This window comes from Neolamprologus multifasciatus, chromosome 2 (genome assembly GCF_963576455.1).
Source record: "Neolamprologus multifasciatus chromosome 2, fNeoMul1.2, whole genome shotgun sequence".
Taxonomy (NCBI): domain Eukaryota; kingdom Metazoa; phylum Chordata; class Actinopteri; order Cichliformes; family Cichlidae; genus Neolamprologus; species Neolamprologus multifasciatus.
The window spans coordinates 19,119,437-19,137,062 of NC_140440.1; the positions used below are offsets into that span (position 1 = coordinate 19,119,437).

At 42.1% G+C, this 17,626-nt stretch overlaps 1 protein-coding gene across 2 annotated transcripts; it reads left to right on the top strand.

Annotated features, from left to right (window-relative positions):
* The first annotated feature begins 217 nt into the window (after positions 1-217).
* On the top strand, positions 218-16,990 carry guf1 (GTP binding elongation factor GUF1). Of its 2 annotated transcripts, XM_085172757.1 has the most exons (18): positions 218-361; positions 793-998; positions 1,297-1,408; positions 2,185-2,333; positions 3,199-3,279; positions 3,356-3,433; positions 3,520-3,603; positions 3,682-3,746; positions 3,838-4,041; positions 5,923-6,062; positions 6,285-6,408; positions 10,855-10,987; positions 13,079-13,222; positions 13,606-13,739; positions 14,010-14,111; positions 16,411-16,530; positions 16,629-16,665; positions 16,755-16,990. In XM_085172757.1, the coding sequence occupies exons 2-18, from the start codon at positions 813-815 to the stop codon at positions 16,887-16,889; spliced, it is 2,028 nt and encodes a 675-aa protein (XP_085028883.1). In that variant the 5' UTR covers positions 218-361; positions 793-812; the 3' UTR covers positions 16,890-16,990. The 2 variants fall into 2 exon arrangements, with proteins under 2 accessions (XP_085028883.1, XP_085028875.1); XM_085172749.1 differs by lacking the exon at positions 218-361 and having other exon boundaries at positions 390-998.
* Positions 16,991-17,626: the final 636 nt, after the last annotated feature.

The following is a 17,626-nucleotide window of genomic DNA, read 5'->3' on the forward strand; positions in this document are numbered from 1 at the left end:
ATGAATGCAACACGTTACATTTAAAAGCCTGCCATTTATTATCGAAAGCAAAACAGCTTTCAATCAAACGCGTCGCCCAGTTTAAAAGTCTCCCGTTTTGAAAAGGGGAAAGATGATTGCATGACAGGCAGAACCGGGGACTAGCAGAGGCTTATTATCTGTGCTGGCACAAAGAAGAGAGGCATAATCTATTCTTGTGCGAGAGGCAGTTTCGTTGTCATAGCAACTGATATCCATTTTTATCCTTCATCTGACAGCCTGAGTGGGCGGGACTTCCACCTGTCAGTTATTTCCAAAGGTATTTTTATGCCGTGATAGTTGACCCTTGGACGCTTTCGAAGGTTAACGTCAAACGTCAAACGTGAGTGTAAAAGTATTATTAAACATCCTTTCACATGAACAGCAGCAGTCGAGCTAGCTTTATCGACATTAGTGTCATCTCGGCAGATTAGAAGGGAAGTGCGCTAACCTTTGCTGAGTGTACATTTGAATTAAAGAGATGTTTTTGCTTTCTGTGTTGGACTAAACGAAAACGGAAGTTATTGTAAGGCTTCCTCTTGTTGTGTTGCGCCTCTCTTGATAAACGAACAACATTTCCCAGAAGTCCTTGCCGCTGACCTGTCACCTAAAATGTCAGCCCTCTGAAAGCAAATGCGCCGGGGTTATTATGATTACAGTGCTCTTTCTTTTAAAGTTTCGTTTATATATATATATATAATTCGTATATTTAATTGTATCGTGTGAACATTACATCATCATTATTTCTCCTCCCTGTCTTCTTCATGGCGTGAGGCTACAAGCGGAACCGAAACATGTCGTTTTCTATGGTGAAACGGTGCTGTGGGACGCCCCTGTTTAGACGTGTGCTGCAGTTTAAAATGTGCAGAAGGAAGACTCAAGACTCTAATGTGACCTACACAGTGTTCAGACACCGCTGGATGAAAGCACTGCCTGTGCTATGCAGCAGCTCCAGGAGGCTAAGCACCCAGTCCGACAAGGTAATAAACTGCTGGGACCTGGTACTGTCAGCGTGAACTAGATACAATAAACATTGATAATGATAATATTAATAATAAGAAGCAGGTACACTGTTGTTACAGTTTGGAAAAGACTCTGAGAGTACAGCCAAGAAGCTGCACAGTCATAAAGTTCTTGCCTCCATTAGCCAGCAGCTCTCTGTTTGTCGCCCCCAGAGAACCATAAGCTGCAGTTACTGAACCAAGTGTGCAGCATGGCTTTAGGTGGAGTACTATAATACAGCTGTTCAGTGCACGCTTCTGCTGTTTTGCTTTTAAGGATGCTGTGGACCTGTCCAAATTCCCTGTGGACAGAATCAGGAACTTCTGCATCATCGCCCATATTGATCATGGGAAAAGCACCTTGGCTGACAGACTGCTGGAAATGACTGGTATGTTTGCTCTCCACACTCTACACTGTCAGCTTTTCACGTTTTCATTTTTTAGCAAATCCAAATTAATCATTATTTATTTTTATTTTTTTAAACGTCCAAGAGGTAGAAGTTAATGACACAAACTTGTAATATTGCTCCTGTCGAGAGTGCTCCACGTGTGAAACTCCACAGTGTCCTCTAGTTAAGGGTAAAAGTAACAAAGAAACAAATGTGAGGCAAAGAGCAGGGTTGTGTGATGCAGTGTGACACATGTTTCTGATGCTAAGAGGTGGTCGGAAATTTGAAAATTTGAAAATAAACGCATCCAAAAACAGGAGAAACTTGGAATTTAATGTGTGAGGACAAATCAGTTGTATTTGACTTTGGTTTCATTTCAGCATAACTAGATTAAGGATTGAGGAGAGCGTGACTTGATGGCTTTCTATAACTGTCAACGTGTTGTAGCTGTTTTCAGCTGCTGCCTAGTCTGGAGTTCACTGGGGATGAGCCCATACATCACTGCTACCCTTTTTCAGCCACACACTTCATTTGAGACTCACGTGTACTCTGTGACTTAAGTTCATATTCTTCCCTGGGACATTATGTCAGTATATGAGCGATGTGGTATGAGCAATCTAAAGTACGACCCCTGGTCACACTACTCCTGCTGCTGGAGGCCCGATAGCACCTCTCACACACGTCAGGGAGCACCCGTCAGCAGTTCACATTTTTTGGTGTCGCATATGTTGAAACTAATTCATATCATTTTCACTGATGGTGTGACTGACAAACAGGTGCTATAGCAAAGACGGAGAAGAACAAACAGGTGCTGGACAAGCTGCAGGTGGAGCGAGAGAGGGGGATAACCGTAAAGGCCCAGACAGCGTCTTTGTTTTACAACCACGAGGGGCAGCGGTACCTCCTGAACCTCATTGACACCCCGGTAAGGAGAGGTGTACGTTGGTATACGAAGTAGCAAATTCAATAGAACCGGGCTTTGTTGCGTTAACTGGCCCGACGAACCTAAAACCCCCGTCACAGCTGACAGGTGTCACAGTGGCAGTTATCAGCTGTTGCAGGCATCGTTTCACTCTCTTTTTCCACAAAATCAAAAGAGTTGCACCCTTCTCCACTCAGAGACATTATCAGAGGAACAGGTGCAGCAGATCTATAATGAGCATTCAAATAAAACACTGTTGATGCAAGTATGATGAGAGTAAAGCTGAGAAAAGTCATTAACCAATCACCACTTCACTTAGTGGAGAAAAAAAAGAATATTTAGTATAATATATTTACTTTAGCGCTTCCTGACAGTCGATGTGACATTTGCCATCAGGTCAAAGTGAAATTTATCTTATTGATTAAAAAGGTATTCTTGGTGATAAATAGCTTACAGACTGATCAATGTTCAAGTCTGAGCTCATTTGTTGTAAATGTATCTGTGTAAAAGAGCCTCTGCAGCATTGGGACCAAGAATAAAAACATTTATAGATTTTCTGCATCACCAACTGAATACATGCAAATTCGCATAACAATGTGAACACACAGTTTGCACTGCTGTAATTTTAGAGCATGGCTTCCTCCATCTCAAAAGTTTGCATGTATGAAATATATTCTTTCTGCAGAGGATATGTTGAACTCTTTAAGAGCACTTCCACATAGTTACAGACATACTGTTGAAACTGCACTTATTAAAATCAAAATGAGCTGTATGTGGCCCAAAGATGAGTTTGCGATCCCCGGGCTAACATGCCATTTTTCCGTAAAGTTGTTTTTGCTCAAGCTGTGCATGTGAATCTTCTCCTCAGGGTCACGTCGACTTCAGCTTCGAAGTGTCTCGCTCGATTTCTGCTTGCCAGGGTGTCCTGTTGATCGTTGATGCCAATCAGGTACTAAAATATGCTTTCTTTGTCATGTGCTTGCTGCATAAGTGTGAAGATTTTAATTTTTTGCTGTCGTGTGAAGGGCATTCAGGCACAAACTGTTGCTAACTTCTACCTGGCATTTGAAGCTCAGCTGACAATCATTCCCGTCATCAATAAGGTACGATCTGACCTTCCACTGTTTGGGTTTGTTATACGCTATTGTTATAGTCGAACACATGTTTGATTCTGGTGCATCTCCTTCAGATTGATTTGAAAAATGCTGATCCAGAGCGGGTGGAGTCACAGATTGAAAAGGTGTTTGATATTCCACGCGAAGAATGCATCAGGGTGAGCACTTGCTGCAAAAGCTGCTCTTCACCTTGCTTTGAGTCACTTTTCTGAGAAATGTCTCCGTGTGTTCTTCAGATTTCAGCTAAACTTGGAACAAATGTTGACAAGGTGCTCCAAGCTGTTGTAAACAGGATTCCACCGTAAGAAAGCTCTTCTGGTTTTACTCATTATCTGAAAAATATTTGATATAAAACAAAAACCCAAATGTAAAATGTTGCTACTTTTTCACAGGCCCATAGCGAGCACCGAAGACCCATTTAAAGCCTTAGTGTTTGACTCCAATTTTGACCACTACAGAGGAGTCGTGGCCAACATTGCCGTGTTTGGAGGTCGGGTCAAAAAAGGGGACAAGATCGTGCCGGCACATCTCGGAAAAGCCTACGAGGTCAACGAGCTAGGCCTTCTCCGGCCAGATGAGCACCCAACGCAGAAGCTGTACGCTCTGTTAATCCTCCACTCATTTTTCCCATTTCTTTTCATTTCCACTAAAACTGACTTTAGGATTCATCTCATGATCTCTGCTACAGTCAGTGATCGTAACGTTTTACATAAATAAAAACTAAACTACTTTCAGCAAATTTATATGAAAAAGAGTTTCCAATGCAAGGGATGAAAACTTACCAGATTACCTGATTTAAGTTTGGCTGCTGTCCCCTTAAAGGTGGTCTTTTATCACGTAGCTCACGATTGTTTTAAGAGTTCCTGATTGATCCTGTTCTGACCGCTTTCACTTGATCAGCTGACATGTGCTGAATCAACTCCTACACTGTGAGAAAACAGTGACCCGTCATCCTCAGTTTCAGAACGACGAAGCTCTAAGGAGCCCAATCTAGTGAGTAGTGCTGGAGGTGAGGAAAGATGGTGAGGACGGAGGTGAAGATGTTATACTTGAGAGTGTGAACTTTAAAGAACATTTTAGGTTGATTCCTGACTCGATGTGCCGCCTTCAGTATTTTTCACGTGCACACTTTTGAAAATGATAATTGTCAGCAGGAAGATGGAGTCAGTTTGACACTGACGTTGATGTTTACCCTCTCTGTGAGTTTGCAGCCCATGGGGAAAAAGCAGATGTGCATATGGACATGGTCAGAACAGAACTTCCAAAGAACAATCAAAATACAGCAGGAGCCCTGGAATGTTTATGCCATAGACTGTATATAAAAGATGGACCTACTCATTAATTGGTTAGTAAAACCTACAGCTGAGCATTTCCACTGTTGCCATCTTGATGTTTTGAGCGATGTGCAGGTCTGACAGAAACTGAGGGACACTGCACAGCAGTATGGCAACAACATGTCAACAGCATGGTAAAGCACACTCTGCTTTATGCTCCTACTGGACATTAATGACAATTCTGTTGTATTCAGTATTACTTGGCAGTAACATTTGATACTTTAAACCAGTGGTCCCCAACCTTTTTTGCGCCACACACCGGTTTAATGTCAGAGAATATTTTCATGGACCGGCCTTTAAGGTGTCGCGGATAAATACAATAAAAATAAAATGATCCGACTAAGACAAAAACTGTGGTATTTTGTAAACATAATAATAAATGTGAATCCACTGTGTAATTGTGTAACTTTATTAGCAGTGTCCTCCTGAAATGCGCCAACAACACTGAAAGTTATGGTAACGCGTAAATATTTCTTTCAAAATAAGACACACAACTACAACAGGGGAAGAGACCCAGGGAAACAGAGTTAACGATAAAAATCCCGAAAACCATAAATTTTACACCTGAGCCTCAACTCTCGTGGCCCGGTACCAAATGACTCACGGACCAGTACCGGTCCATGGCCCGGGGGTTGGGGACCGCTGCTCTAAACCCATTATGAATGTGTTTACTGGAAGTCTTGGAGCTTGGAAGTAGACTAAACCACAAAATTCACTACACAAAACGCACTTCTTGGCTTTACTGTTAAGACATAAAGGCTGTGTCCATCTTTTATCTACAGGTTATGCTCACAGCACTTTACAATGAGATGACCTTATGTGGGATATCAACCAAATTTAAAAGGTTAAACTGGGTAAATGGTTATTTTTTATTTTATGGTGGGAGTCTGCAAACATTTTGATCACACCTTATCATTATTTTTTGTATGCTTTCTCTGATTTCTCAGAGACTACTTTTGACAATAATTACTGTTATTTTATTTCATCAGTTACTTGAACTATTGAATATACAGACCAACATTTCCAAAATAACCACAAGTTAAAAAAAATCAGTTTCATTTACAGGTGTGCAGAGGTTTTTGCAAATTAAAGACTGAAGGTTGTAAATTAGCGTTGCTTTCTGAGGTTGGCTTTTTTTTGTAGATTTGCAGGTCAGGTGGGTTACATCATAGCAGGGATGAAGGATGTGAAAGAGGCCCAGATCGGTGACACACTCTACCTGCAGGAGCAGCCAGTCGAAGCTCTCCCAGGATTCAAACCTGCCAAAGCCATGGTCTTTGCTGGTAAGAAGTGTCCTTTCTGTTTCAATGAAAAAATAAAAAAGATTAAGAACTTGAACTAATGTAACCATTTCTACATAAACACTGTGAGATGGTAATAATGCGAAGCTTAGTTCTGAGTACTTCGAAAGAACTGGATAAAGATGAAACTCCTTTGTGTTTCCACTGTGATGCATGAGTCTTGTTTCCTGCTGATGTACACTCTCTATTTTTCCCGTCCCTCAGGCATGTATCCAATGGACCAGTCAGAATACACTGGCCTCCGCAGCGCCATTGAAAGACTGACCCTGAATGACTCGAGTGTCGCAGTGCAAAGAGACAGCAGTCTGGCCCTGGGGGCAGGATGGAGGTTGGCATGAATGTTTTTTGAATTAGAATAAAAATGATACCCAGCCAAGGATTGGGCTGTTGGGTGTCATGTAGGGGTGAATGGAAACAAAGTGTTTGGGTAATTAAGACACTGAGGTGTGGACACACAAATGTTTAGTTCCCACTTACGGGATTTTATGGAGGTTACTGTAAAAGTATTGAAAACATTCAAATTTCCCATTTATGTTAGTGTTCAGGCACTTGGTACAGGGTGAAAGCACCTTTGGCAGCACGCACCACTGACAGCGTCACGGCTTTTGTGGAATGACCCCTACAAGCTTGGCACACTACAGTTTTGGAAATATCTTCTATTTTTCTTGGCAGAGTCATTTAAGCTTAACGAGATTGGTTAGTTAGGTCAGTGCACAGCCTTTGGTCTCTCTAGAGGTTCTCTATCAACTTTAAGTCCAGACTCTGGACTCTAGCTGGGCCACACCAGGACTGTTTTTCATGTTTTCTTGGCAGTCTGTGTGGGGTCATCATCTTCTTGAAATGTAAACCTTTGCCCCAGCCTGAGATCCTCCTGAGCACACGAGGTGACAATCAGAGGCTGGTCTCCTCAACACATGCCACCGAGATGTGTGAGAGTGTGGCAGAGTAATCAATTTTAAACCAGAGGACTTTGATAGAGTTAAACTTTTCTCAGGGCGAACGACTGAAGTGTCTGCCAGTTACAGTGAAAGATACTGTTACTGATTCACTTACGATATGGTGGTAAATGCATTATAGGGTTACCTTGGTAACCAGAGACTGGAACGTCTGCTAGCAACTGACCATCAGCAACAACCAAGATTTGTCTCAGATTACTTAGACTAGCCGGGCAGCCAGATATTTGAGGACTGTTGGTGTGTCAAGATTTTTCTTTGAGAAGGTCAGAGGCCTCTACACTCTTTGGGCAGCTTCATCTCATTTTTGTTTATCTTCCTCTGATCTGAGTCTTGACAGAGCTCTGTCTGTCAGTCTGCCACGCACTATCAACTCAAAGATACCACACTCCTCCATACTTAGATATGGAGGACAAACACAGACTATGTTTGTGTACTTAGTCAAAAAGTTGTCTCTAGAATGCTGTGCACTGTTTGCCCTCAGTGGTCTCCATCTTGCCTACATGAGGAGAAAAAGAGGGACACAGGATACATCAATGAAACAGACTGTGATGCTAATAGCTTGACAGCTTACTTTTTTTTTTCTGGATTGGCGTTATTTAGTTGTGTTTTTTGGTGTTTATGTGTATTAAATGATCATCTGTAATGCACAAGAATCTGGAATTACGTGTGCTCAGCAACACAACATGTTCAGTTCAATTTAATTCAATCTTATTTATAAAACATCAAATCACAGTCAAAGTCAAAAGTAAGGTAAAGACCCTAAAATAATGCAGAGAACTCCCAACACGAGAAGACCCCCTATGAGCAAGCACTTGGCGACAGTGGGAAGGAAAAACTCCCTTTTTTTATTTTTTTTTCCGCCTGTCCCATTTGGTTCTTTAGCCGTCAGAATTGTTGTCTGAAGACCAACAAGGATACCCAATGGATTTATTTTGCCAAATGGATCATCATGGCATTGCCGTATTGGTCCATTTGATCGACCTTTGTTTTTATTATTTATTTTATTTTCAGTTGTTACAGACGGGACAGACATGAGTGAGGGATAGGAAAGGGAGAAAGAAAGAGGAAGGAAAAGAAAAACAGAAGGGGAGAGGGACAGTGAGAAAGGGGGGAAGAAAAAATATCTCCGGGATCACCTGTTGAGAGAAAAAGAATAGAAAACAAGCAAAAAAAACAAAACAAAGCAACATACTATACACAACACCATCGCATTAATCTAGCTAAGTGTAAACAGCAGTAAATACTAAATATTGAATGTTGTTGTGCAGCACAGACAGCGCACAATGTGCTTTGAAGTAGCAGCCAAGAAAGGTGTGATTTAAGTCTACGAACAGTGAACACCCATGTGCACACCTGTGTGGATCGGCGCGCTTGTATTCAAATGGTTTCCCCATGTAATGGTCTGCTAGAGGATGTAGAGAGCCATAGCCCTGTCCCCCAGGGCATGAAGCAGGCATGGAGGAGATCCAGGCCCCAGACATCCAGAGGCCCCAGAGTGCAAGAGCCCAAGGAGGACCACCGGAGGGGCATCCGTGCCACCTTCATGGGAAGGGCTGAGGATCCCCAGACGAGGGGTCACCCAGTAGCCACCGGGCAGAAGCTAGAGGGGGCTGCACCGGCGTGCCCGCCGGCTCCGCCGGCAGCCAGCTGTGCCAGAGTGAACCGAGCCGCAGGCACAGAGGCCGGAGGCCCGAGGGCCCCCCGCGCCCCGGAAGAGGCCTGACCGAGCAGCAGGCGCCAGGCCCCGCCAAGTAGCCACCGGGAGTGAGCTGGCACATGACCTGAGCGCCCAGCCCCGGACACCAAGAACCAACAATGCACCGACCCCTGAGGGCATCAGTCACCGGCAGGGAGTGTGGTGAGGGGAGATAGGCCTCCACACTTTGGAGGGCCTGGGAGTTCCCAGAGAGGTGGAGTCTAAGACCCGACCTGACATATAGACACAGACAAACAGGCACACACAGACACAGACATGCATTCCCACCCTCATGCACACATATACAAACACTCAGCACTCACCCAACGTAGGAATAAACCCGGACATGTAAATGGACATGTACACACAATCACACTCCCCAAACATACTCTATACCCCGGGTCCAGGTATCCTCACCCCCAGAGATGGAAACGGCACCCAGACCCAAGAGATGTTACCCTTCCCTCCGGGGTGGAGGCAAGCAGACCGCCCCAGGCTCCGCGGCAGCAGGGAGGCCAATCGGACAGCCAGCATCTCTTCCCAGCCCCCCCGCCCCGATGGCTAGCAGAGAACGGGGGTGTGTTAAGACCCCATACCTCCCTCCTCCCGCTCAAGTGTAGTGTTGCTGCGTGTTGCTCTAAAGTGTATTTAAAACAAGGGAGAGCATGGTGCTGCTGCCAGAGAGCAGCAGGTGTTAGCACGGCCCCTCCCGAGAACCCTCAATGTCTACATGGATTTAAAATTGAGAGGTGGGCACCGGCGCCAGAGGTAGGTTTGAATACACAGACCGTCTACTGGACACCGTTAACGTGCCCACCCTCAAGGCCCTATATATATATATATATATACATATATATACACATACACACATATATATATATATACATATATATATATATATACATATATATATATATACGTGTGCGTGTTATGAGAGTGTAAGTAATGTGGATGTCTAAGTTGTGAGATAAAATTGAGGCACAGGTGGCCAGAAGAGGACAGAGGGGGGGGAATGTCTCCCCTGCACCCTGGTGACACACCCGCACCCCAAAGCCCTACCTGTGTGGGTGGGTGTGGTGGAGCAGGAAGAGGGAGGCAGCCGGGGATGGGGAGGGAAAGAAGGGAGGGGAGGGTTGTGGGCGGGTGGGTGCACGGGGGCTCAGCCCTGGCGCAGGGGGCCTCTTGTGCATCGGCCTAACCGGGGGGCTCTTGAACTGGCAGGGAGGTTGTTCCATCTTTGCAGGAGTCCACTCTGCAGGTGGGGGAGAGACATAGGAGAGGTGGAGAATAAACTTAACCTGGGTGTCTGTGTCTTGTGTAGTCTGGAAGATGATTGAATGTTGGGGTGGGTACAGTTTCCTCTGCGGTGGGGTGGGGTGGGCTGCCCTGGGTCCTGTGGGGCTTGGCGGTGCTGCTGCCGTAGGCCCCGGTCTGGATGGGCCTGGGCTCCCTTGCCTTGGTGGATACCAGAGGACGGGGGTGCATATTGGGGTCAGCGGGGGAGCTGGCCCTAGGGAGGGAAAAACTCCCTTTTAACAGGAAGAAACCTCCAGCAGAACCAGGCTCAGGGAGGGGCGGGGCCATCTGCCGTGGCAGAATGTGGCAGTTAGCATGACCGTCCCAAACAGTAAAATCCTCATTTCCCATTAATGCCCAGCTTTCTGGTTGACAAAGTTTTTAAATGAAGTCTGGGGAAAAAAATTGCAAAAGTTTACAAAAGCTGTTTTCTGCTTTGTCACTTTGGACTTTTGTGTGTTTATTGATGAGAAAATTTATGAGCTGAATCCAGTTTAATATTCTGTCATGAGTTTGTTCACAAACTTTAACAACAAATGATTAACCGGGAAACATAATTTTCCTTAGGACACACTGGGTGTTGCCAGATTACTCAGCCAAGTACGAGTCTGTTTATTATCTCAGGTCACATTATCAGTCCAGATGATGTACATTCAATTCTGTTCGTGGGTGTGATTTAGACAATCTAAATGTACAACACTGTGCTGGGATAGCAATGAGTCTTACTTACTGTTGAACTGTTTCCAAACGGCCTCTTTCTAATTAAAAGCCTGAATATCAATTATGAAGCTCGAGTGCACCTGTGGACCTTCCTGTCCCCCTGCAGACTTGGCTTCCTGGGTCTCCTCCATATGGAGGTGTTCAATCAGAGGCTGGAGCAGGAATACAATGCTTCTGTTATCGTGACTGCGCCCACCGTGCCCTACAAGGCTGTGCTCTCCTCAGCCAAACTCATCAAGGTAAGAGCCATTCCTCGCTCGTATATCTTCTAGCCTTGCTGCAGAGCTTGGCTCACGCTGATTTCATCAAAAAGCAAGTTTCAGCTGACTTGGAAATTGATTATGGATGAAGGCTGTCTGGTGTCACTGGCTTGCTTCCTGTAAAATGATATAGTGTATGAGCTACCTGATGGGAAATGGTGCAGAATGTTCTAACACTAATGGGAAAACACAAAGCATGCTGAAGTCCCTCTGTTACTTATCGTACACTCAGCTCTATAAATAGTTGGACCATTAAACGTTTTATTATTTTTTTTGTAATATCACCTCTCTGCATCATTTTAAATCAAACATTCACAGTGTGATTAAAGTTTAGACTTCCAGCTTTCATTTAAGGGGTTTAACAAAGATATTTTATTAACATTTTAGGATTCACAGCCATATTAATTCATAGTCTCTGATTTCCAGAGCCCCAAAAGTAACTGGACAAACTAACATAATTTTAAATATAATGATTTTTTTTCTCAGATGAAAATCCTTTCCTCCCTTGAGATCCTCTGTTAGGCCTTTAATTGTTTGTGTCTCTCTGCATTCATTTTAGTCTTCGCCAACTAAAGAGCAGCTCTACTGGGTTAAAATCAGGTGACTGACTTGGCCATTGAAGAATATCCCATTTCTTTGCTATATGTTGTTATTCATTTGCTCTGTGAAGGGCTGGACAATTGGTTTTTGCAGCATTTAGTTGAACCTGAGCAGAGAGTACAGCCATGTACACTTCACAATTCATCCTGATACTTCATATCAGGTCACATCATCAGTAAACACTAGTGACATGGATCCACTGGCTGATTGTTTCCGATCATGAGATATTCTTTCCTTTTCTATACAAAGTGCTACAATTTAGTCTTGGTTTTATATCGCCACACTTTTTTTGTTTGTTTTGTTTGTTTTGCTCTTGTAGATGTTTTCTGCCAAAGTCTAATCTGGCCTTCTTGTTTTTGAATGAAACCAGAGGTTTAAACCTTGTTGTAAATCCTCTGTATGTCCATTCATGAAGGTGTCACCTGATAATGTTATGTCTAGATTAGATAAAAACTTTATTAATCCCTCGGGTGGGTTCCTCTGGGAAATTTGTTTTCCAAAAAAGCACAGCACCGACAGAAGTTACAGAGTTAAGAATATTATATATATATATATATATATATACACACATATATAAATACAAAGACATATACAGATAAAATATACAAAGGGGATAAATAGAATAAATAGGAATAAAAATAAAAATAAAAATACAAGTGAATTGCACATTTCAAGTATGGAGTCTATTGCACTGCTGATTATTAACAAAAAGTATTGCACAAAAGGTAATTGCACAGTGAAGTGGAGAGGCACTACAGCTTAGTTGTTCCCCCCTCCTTTGTCCTCCTGTTTCCCCTCCCTCTCCCCTCCAGAGAGGAGTTAAACAGTTTGATGGCGTGTGGGACAAAGGAGTTTTTAAGTCTGTTGGTTCTTGTCTTTGGGAGAAGCAACCTGTCACTGAACAGACTCTTCTGGTTGTTTATGGCCGTGTGCAGAGGATGCCCAGCATTGTCCATAATGTCCAGCAGTTTCTTTAGTGTCCTTTTCTCTGCCACTGACAACAGAGTGTCCAGCTTCATGCCGACCACAGAGCCAGCCTTCCTGATCAGTTTTTCCAGCCTGGATGAGTCCTTCTTTGCTGTGCTGCTCCCCCAGCACACCACAGCATAGAACAGTACTCCAGCAACCACCGACTGTCTATCTGCTTCAGTGTTCTTGAATTTGTTAGATGCTGTTAAGTTGTTTCTTACTAAGAAAATAATTCTGTGATCATTCACTTGAGTTGTCTTCTGTGGTCTTTGAGGGCGTTTGATGTTGTTTAGCTGCCCAGTGCACTCATTCACTTTAAGAATGTGTCAGATCGTTGGTTCAAAGACTAAACAACGTGTAATGCTGGGAAACTTTCTTATCCCACTGTCAGTAAATATTGTAATGATTTTCTGAGAGTTTAATGATTTTACAAATTATTAAAACTCTCAGAAAATAGAAATAAATATGGTTTACAATGTTCAAACCTTCTTCTGCTTACAGGAACATGGCAGTGAGGAGATAACCATTGTGAATCCCGCTCAGTTCCCCGACAGGTCGGTCGTGTCAGAGTATTTGGAGCCCATGGTCCTGGGGACCATTCTCGCTCCAGACGTTTACATTGGAAAGATTATGACTCTGTGTTTGGTAAGAAGGAAATGCGAAAAATGCAGATGGAATATAGAAGAAAACCTCCATCTGCAGTTCAACCTGAATTTATTCTCAGTACAAGTTATTTTACTTTTCTATTTTAACATTATCGCTCTACTTTGTAAACATCTTATCTAAATTGTGGGAGAACAAATTTTTTTAACTCTTTAAAAACTGGTCTGATGACAAAGAGGACCAGTAATACTGTAACCTGGAGAACGAATTTCCATCTGTGTTTATGAAAAACTTATTTTCTGATGAAACTTGACATTTTCAAGTGTTTTTGTCTCCATGCAGCCTTCCTCTGTTTCAGAAATAACCAATAAAGTTATAGCTGGTGTATCAATAACATGTCAGACTAACGGTTTGTGTTCTTATAGAATCGCAGGGCGGTCCAGAAGAACATGGTGTATATAGATGACCAGCGTGTCATGATGAAATATCTCTTCCCTTTAAATGAAATCGTGGTGGATTTCTATGACCTCCTCAAATCACTCTCATCTGGATACGCCAGGTAAAGCCATCAAAGTGTTATGTAAATACACTGTGTAATGGATTTTTATAGATTTTGTAGGTTTCATCTGCAGTATTTAGGTATTAAGAGTTATAGAAGGTATAATTTTCAGGAAAGTGTAGATTATGGAAAGTATCCAATGTTACAAGTTTAAAAAAGGTTTCACACATTAAGTTATTAATTCATTTTAATTTTGGTGTAAAATCTTTTTCCATGCACTCTAATGGTGTAGCCTGTCCTGTGCACCTTATGTATTTTTATGTTGCGCAGCTTTGATTATGAGAATGCAGGTTACCAGGCTGCTGATTTGATAAAGATGGATATTCTGCTGAATGGATGCCCAGTAGAAGAGCTGACCACAGTTGTACACAGGTACATTTCAGATAATACTCTGAGGTAAAAAATTGAGACTTTTGTGTTAATTTTCACTGAGTAATTTACTTTTTTTGGCCAGGACATGTGACTCTGATGTTACTTAAGAGCGCCTTGTTATGAATTTTTTTGGTCATATTCTTACCTTCATTGTTATTGTTACTGGCAAGGTTACAGTATATAGTCCTTCATTACTATAGTAATTACTCTTTGCCTGTGAAGCATGAAATGTATTCAGCACTATGGTTAACATTTAAGAAAAAAAGGCCTTTTGGCAGCTGCTGTTAACATGACTTTACACACTGGACAAGGACAAAGGAGTAACTTTACAGAAGAAATGTGATGACGTTCAGCAAGATCTGTGTGTAATGTACTCACTAGCAAAGCCGGTACAGGAGCCAGCACAGACGTAGGTAATTGAAGGGTGCTACGCTTCGCCAATGATGGCTACTCTCAGACGATTTATACAGTACGCCTTGGAGCTGAGCCGACTCGAGCAAAGCTTCGGTCTGTTCCTTAAGGCCAACACACCAATCACAGAGCAGAATGTCTTTTATTGGAGGCGTGTTCTCTACGCCTTTTCAAGTAGAGAAGTCATTAACATACTTTACAGTTTGAAAACAGATGTATAGAAAATGTACGATCCAGTTTCTCCCAAAGAGATGGGTGATAAAGTTCATGCTTCATTTGAGAGGATGGAGCTAGCTGACCCATTACAGCTAGTTTCATTTTCAGCTTTTTCATTTTTACACGGGCTTAACATATCTTACAAATAAACAAGTAAATATATGTTATCAATAACTATTACTATCTAAGGAGCTTCTGAACTCTTCCTGAAGTTTCTTGAAGACGTTTCACCTCTCATCCGAGAACCTTCTTCAGTTCTAAGGGTAATTGGTGGAGAGTCGCAGATTTTTAAACCCTACTGGGAGTGTCCTTAAGAGGGTCGTTGACCCATTGATCATCTGCCTAATCACATGAGCCAGGGTGTGAAAACTGATGTGGATCACTATACGGGTGAACCCATTGTGAGACCTTGCCCCACCCTATCATGTGATTTATGCGAGTGGGCGTTAAGGAAGGAAAAGGGTTTGGGTGGGAAGGTGTCACAGTGGGTTCACCTGAAACTTTGGCTGATAGATGAAATGTCTTCAAGAAACTCCAGTCGCCTTTCTTTTAAAGCTGCTTAGATTACCATGACCTGGATGACTGAGAACCTTCAAAGACATTATATTTTTATATAATACTAATATAAAGCATAATTTTAAAACTTTGGACAGAGCTACGCAAGCTATTTGGAGTATGTTGTGCACAAGTTTGCACAACATACTTATTCTAAATAAGATAATTGCGTGAGAAAATAAATCAGACAAATGTTATGACTTTTAACTGTTTCCTTTCAATCGCTCAGCTGATGTCTGTCTCTGTAATGTGAGCTAAAGCATTCAGAAGTCTCTCCTTGCACCAGCACTGGTGTGTCTGAAACAGAAAACTTCACCTAGACCTACTTCAAACAGCTTAGAGCCCAGACGATATCAGCTGTTTGCTGATAAATTGGTATCTGCATTTATAACAACCAATAAAAGCAAAGTTAAAAAGTGAAGAGCGGATGGGAGAAACACCCTTCATTCATGTTAGGACTGTTGGTGTTGCATAGTTTGTACACCAGAGGGCACTCTGCAACTTCCCTGTGGGCACATATTTCTAAAGCCATAAAAACAACCAAACTTGTGTTGTCATATTATCTTATTAGGGACTGATAAATACCTACACATATCAAATGTTCAGGAAATCAGTTTGTTTTGTGAAAGAAAAAAATATCAGCTTCATATACTGGTTTTTTAAATGACCAAATATTATATTGGTCTGGATAGTGTTTGGTGAAACACCAAAGTCAAACTGACTTTGGTGAAAATTCGGCTTTGCATTCTGCAGTGTTTAGGAGACAGTACCACCAATAATGCTGCTTTTTTTCCACAGTCTGTTGTTAAGCTAGTACTCTAGATTAAGGACAAATGTTTAAATTTCAAAGTACCGTGAGTCCTGTGGCTTGAACCATGGTTTGATTTTGTGCTGACCTCCCAAACAGAACGCTTATTGATTAATTGTAAATGACACACGGGCATGTCAGTATTCACTACTGTATTTTAAGGTGACGTGGTGAGGGTAGTGGACTTTCTGCTCCACTCTCATTTGCTTTTTCATCAGCTTTACCTGTCAGGGTGAAGCTGATATATGGGCACCCGTCAGTACTTTAACAGTTTTATGATTTGTTCTGATAAGTGTGTTTTCATTACAGGGAGCGTGCGTACAGTACAGGGAAAGCCATGTGTGAGCGACTAAAGGACTCCATCCCAAGGCAGATGTTTGAGATTGCCATACAGGCAGCTATTGGAAGTAAGGTCATTGCAAGAGAAACGTAAGTACAAGAGCTAAGATTTTGTTAAAATGATGTGTAGAAATCAGATGTAAAGTACTGTATTTAATATGTGGTATGACCACACGTGTCTCTTCCAGAATAAAGGCGTATAGAAAAAATGTTCTCGCAAAATGTGTAAGTAAAGTTTGTTTTTTCTTTCTTCTTAGAAAAGTCCAAATATACCACTGATGCTTTGAAATCACTTTTTTTTTTGGTCTCGATAGTATGGAGGTGACATTACACGGAAAATGAAGCTACTGAAGAAACAGGCAGAAGGTAAAAAGAAGATGAGGCGTATCGGCAATGTGGAAGTTCCCAAAGATGCTTTTATTAGTGTTCTGAAGAGGAAAGAAAAATAGACTGTGAGACTATAAAACAACATGGAGCAGGTTTTTGTTATTGAAAGGCTCTGTCGCGTTTTGTTTGAATAAAGTGCTGCAAACTGGAGTGAAAATCCTTATTTGTACATGTGTCACAAGTTATTGGCTCTTTTCTCTCAGACAACACCAGCATTACAAACCATTCTTTCATCATTACACCTTCATGTTCATGACCATTATAGTTATAACTTATAGTTATACTTGTAACATTTACATAAATGCAGTCTGAAACCAATCAGGAGAATGACTAGATGTTTGAAATGCAAAAACCCCACACTGGTTCAACAGGAAGTAAAACAAGAGAAGCTCACATAGTACAGTTCTGTACAACATCTACCTGCTATATTGTTCAGTATGCGCCCTGATCAACTTATAGAATTATATAGAAATATAACTGGGAGCCGCAATGAGGAGGCCAAGCAGTTCAGCAGGGCACGGTCGCCATGACAACTCGATTCAAGTATGTCAAAGGGACTTACGGGAAAAATACACTTTTGCTTTCTGTTACACCTGAAAATGACACATTATTTTTGGTGCCATCACATACAGCAGTTACTAATGTTTTTTGGTTTTTTTTTCCAAGTATCACACCGTATCTAGGGAGGCACTGACACTGTCAGTCGTTTTAAAGAAAAAAAAACATAGATGCCATTTCCATCCTTCATTATCTTAATGTGGAACTTCCCAGACTCGAAACTATCAGACTGCTTTTGTGG

What these genes read in the sequence shown, in the direction of transcription:
- guf1 (XM_085172757.1), top strand. Translation starts at nt 813, where the DNA reads ATGTCGTTTTCTATGGTGAAACGGTGCTGTGGGACGCCCCTGTTTAGA. An exon ending in CCTCAGCCAAACTCATCAAG is followed by an intron (nt 10,988 to 13,078) that starts GTAAGAGCCATT and finishes TTCTGCTTACAG; the next exon opens with GAACATGGCAGTGAGGAGAT. An exon ending in AGATTATGACTCTGTGTTTG is followed by an intron (nt 13,223 to 13,605) that starts GTAAGAAGGAAA and finishes GTGTTCTTATAG; the next exon opens with AATCGCAGGGCGGTCCAGAA.